Genomic DNA, 4231 nt, shown 5'->3' with positions numbered 1-4231 from the left:
GAAGGAATCACTCGAAATTCCTATGCAGACTCTATTGATTCCCTCTGGATTGAGGGAAGCCAGGATGGGCGATTGATGTGAAAATCTCGGGAAGCGCACTGCGAAGAATTAATGCTGGTCGCTGAAATGTCTGGGCTGAATATGCTACACTTGGATGAAGTCGCGGCTCTGCATCACACCGTGCTGGATGCGATGTTGACAGTACTGAAATTGATCCATCAGCAACCTACCAGTCAAATGACTTTTGGATGTCTACCAATGGTGTTCATCGGTCATCCATGCCAACTCGACAGAGTATAATCGTAATGTTTGGTAGCGCAACGTGATAAGGGTGATTTACCATGCGGAGACGCCGTTGTTCCTTGAAATTATTCCATCAGTATTTCCTACGCCTCACGGCGACTGGATTCGCATGCCATTGCGTCGCACTCTCAGGTACATCAACTCAATTACAGTCACTCGAAGACTTTAGTATAAGGTGGTCAAAGAGGAGAAAGATATGTGTCGGTCACACAGGACAGAGTGAAAGGAATGAATGAGAATGGTCAACTTTGGTACAGCAACTTGACGACAGTGTTAAATGCAACAACAAGAAGTACAAGAACGATAAGATAGGAGTTCAAATAATACAGATAATCCATTAATTCACATTGAGCATTTCCTAATGATTAGGATCTAATCCTCGACACGGGAGTAATTCGTGAACTTCCCGCGAGGGAATAACCTGTGGGGAGGAGCAGAGTAGCGTCCAAAAATAAACTTCACCTCAAGCCGCTGATGAGAAGCCGAATATTAGTTAAAATCTGACTCAAGTTAGTAACGTGAAATTCAGTCGACAGCGTAATGATGCGACAACCACAGAAACCAGCACCTGTTCTTTTTCCAACCACACTGATCGAGGTCGCTCCTATACGCATACGATGGTGACACGAGACAGTATGACCCACCTAAACTCCTCCACCACTAGAGATGCTCTTGTCGTCATATGCGGAGTCGTTCGCTAATACATCGACAGCTTGCCCATCATTCTTGAGCGAACCACGGGATATCTCTGCTGCGTCTTTAGCTGTCGGGTCGGCTGTTAGTTGCATGCCAACACCTCTCATCTCGATAAGTGAGCAGACACTCTCAGGTAGAGCCGCCTCTTCTTTACGCCTAAGAACAGAGAGGTCCCCGGTTCCATCCCCACACTTCACATCTCGATTAATACCCCAACCCAGACAAGTAAGTTCTTCTCTCTGTACATCACAGAATCAACAATACTTTTGACTGCAATCCCCGAGGTCCCAGGCTCGATCCCCAGGCTTACCTTTTCAGCACTTTCTCAACCGCCAGCAATGTAACCCTCTCCAGTTTCTTCATCTCCTCATTCGAAAAGATATAGTCATCCTCCGTCAGAGTAAACACCTTCACCGCTGCGACACCGTGTGACGGGTTCAATACAAGAACCTCAAGGAACCTCAGTAGAAAAAATAGATTGCAGCAGCGAAGTCCTACCATATCCTTCAGGAAATCGATCGACGGATCGATTTTGTATCCGCAATGGGCTTTACCATCTGCAACAGAAAATCGAAAAATGGCGGAGCGAAGCACTGATCATCAACTCACTGGCTGGGACCACCAACTGTGTAGCTACTCTGAAGAGATCTCTTATGAAAATGAGAGGGGCCACTACAATGAATAATAGGAACTCGAGAATCCCCACTACAACACCTGAATGACAGAAGACAGTTAAAAAAGGAGTGGTATGAAAAATACGGAGTAATGATAGCCATCCATTATTTTATGTCAACAGAATACACTTCATCACAGCATAAGAGCCGAGCAACAGAATGCCCCCTATCCTTCAACCTCCCGTTCGAATCCCACACTCGACATTTCTCCTCCCAAAGCTCTCAATTCTCCCCTTTTCCCAGTGAAAGGAGAGTAGTATACACACGATGACAAAATTCCCGAGCCGATCTCGAACCCACTGGTCAACCTATTATGTGTTCTGGCGTATCGCAAATTGTGTGATGGTGCCTCCAATCACTTCAACTATGATTCTTACTCACTCGCAAACTCCCCAACTCACCAATCAGGAATCCATACACACCACCCTCTTGTCCACCCTGGACCATACGACGGAATAACTTCACGAACGACTTCAACCATCGTATCTTCATCACAACACAAGTTACTCAATCGTACCTAATCCGTATCTTACGAAGTGAACATATAAGATTCCTCCTCTCGTCCGAGCCCAATCAGCTGTTCGAAGCGGTTCAAGGCAGAGATTCTCCCCAGCGCTTTGCATCAGCAAGGCGCACACCGGGCCTGTCAAGAACAGCATCAAAATATATATTTGGTTTCCTCAACTGAGCTCATGAGTTTCCTCATTCCAGTATGAAAATCCACACGCGATTTCGGATAAAAGTATACACAAACCAACGATAATTTCCCATAAAAATTCTCAAAATTTCCATATTTTTACCAACACGTAGTTGATCATGCGCATAATATATTCCTACACTGGTCGAGAGAAAGTACACTTGCCGGGATCGAACCCACGCCAACACTAGCGACACAGTAGAGAAAACAAGAAGCTTGAGCCAAGATGGCTACAGTTAGTGACAAATGAACTATAACTACCTCGAAGTGATCAAGCTCAAAGTCATGCGGTTGCGTACTACTACAGAAAGCGCACGCCCTAAACCCCCCTACAGCTTTACCAATGTTTCATGCCAAAAGCACCCTCCACAAGAAGTGTCCATAAAAATGACGTCACCAGGATTCGAACCAGGGACCTCCAGCTTACATATGCGTAGATCTCTATTAACCTCCCTCAACTCCGCAGCCCTTGGCCTCACATCTCTGCCCTCATCATCATGCCGACCCCTCATCGCACAGACCTCACAGGTGACCAACTCTAACGGCAATTGATGCTCAAATGCTTCAGCGCCCGCCCGGGCTCCTTGACCCGTCTTCCGTTCCTCCTGAAGAACGATAACCTCATTAATGTGAGACTCTACCAACTTTTCCAAAACTAGCAGTTAGTGGAAGAAAGGAACCCCTACGGTTTTTTGAAATACCAACAAATTCACCCTTTTAAATTCCCTAATTGAATTTTACTCATGTTTTTCAATTTTACTCATATTTTTTCATTCGTTTATTTTTCATTTTACTTGTACTACACTTATACTATACTTACTTTTTCATTTTAACGTATGTACAAATAACTCAGGAATCTCGTCCATTCTGTTACGGTTCTACTTCAATACTTCCGAATAAAACAATTTCAACACACTTTAAAAAACTCGACATTATCGCAGTTTATTTTTTCTCCTGAAAAGCCCATAAAAGCTACCACATCCTTTGCGAGCCGAGTCGGCCGAGCCGATGTATGCTACACAAATACCCAAAACCCAACATCAAATTAGCTGCCACCATAAACACCCTTTCCATCCCTACCGCCAGTCCCTCCTTCAACTCCTCAGCTGCCGTTTTCGCCTCGGCCGATAGACAATACCGCATCGCAGTGAGCATGTTATCGTTGGTGACACGCCTGGCCAATACCATCTTGCCAGCGCCACGCACGTCCACCAGTCCACCTAGATGCGAATCCAATTCGAGTGAATCGCTCAGTAGGAGTTTCCTCACTAGTTATACACATTTACATACAAAATCCAATAACAACTTCACGAAATTTTCTCACAATTTTCATATTGTCACCAACACATGTGCATATTTTCATATAGCGGGGGTTCACCCGTTTTACGCGAATTAGTGTAATACCCTAGGGGGAAGGAGGCAATACTGGCTCGTAACTAGTTTTTTCGCAAAGTGATATACAAAATATTTTTTCCATATCAACGGTGAAACTCCAATAACTCATAATCAAGGTTATTATAATTTCCTTCCAGAAAGACATAAACTGTCATCAACCCAGCAAACGTTGAGAAGATGCTTTTTCAGTCCTATACTGTAGTTCATCATGTGTCATTCACTACTACATGTACGACTTGGAATATATATTCGCTCCCCTCAGCTGAGCTCAGGAATTTTCTTACTAATTATACACGTTTACGTACAAAAATCAATAATTTTCATATTGTCACCAACACGTACATATTCTCCCACACTACTCACCCCACAGAGGTTGGTCTCCAAAGAAGGCTACTACAGTAGTAGGCAGGCCACAGTCCAACCCCATAGCAGTAGTACCAGCACCACCGTGATGCATACATGCACA

The 4231-nt window shown here is 44.4% G+C and overlaps 1 protein-coding gene across 1 annotated transcript; it reads right to left on the bottom strand.

Annotated features, from left to right (window-relative positions):
• Positions 1-461: 461 nt before the first annotated feature.
• On the bottom strand, positions 462-4222 carry Pmar_PMAR008132 (hypothetical protein; the record flags this gene model as incomplete). The annotated part of the gene is made up of 10 exons (XM_002787108.1): positions 462-724; positions 948-1155; positions 1310-1449; positions 1498-1556; positions 1609-1713; positions 2075-2159; positions 2207-2316; positions 2798-2975; positions 3451-3590; positions 4129-4222. The coding sequence occupies 9 exons, from the start codon at positions 4220-4222 to the stop codon at positions 948-950; spliced, it is 1119 nt and encodes a 372-aa protein (XP_002787154.1). The 3' UTR covers positions 462-724.
• Between the last annotated feature and the right edge of the window lie 9 nt (positions 4223-4231).

The sequence above is a fragment of the Perkinsus marinus genome (assembly GCF_000006405.1).
Source record: "Perkinsus marinus ATCC 50983 genomic scaffold scf_1104296930322, whole genome shotgun sequence".
Classification (NCBI taxonomy): Eukaryota; Perkinsozoa; order Perkinsida; family Perkinsidae; genus Perkinsus; species Perkinsus marinus.
Note: the sequence above shows the minus strand (reverse complement) of the source record. Positions and strands in the feature narration are given on the sequence as shown.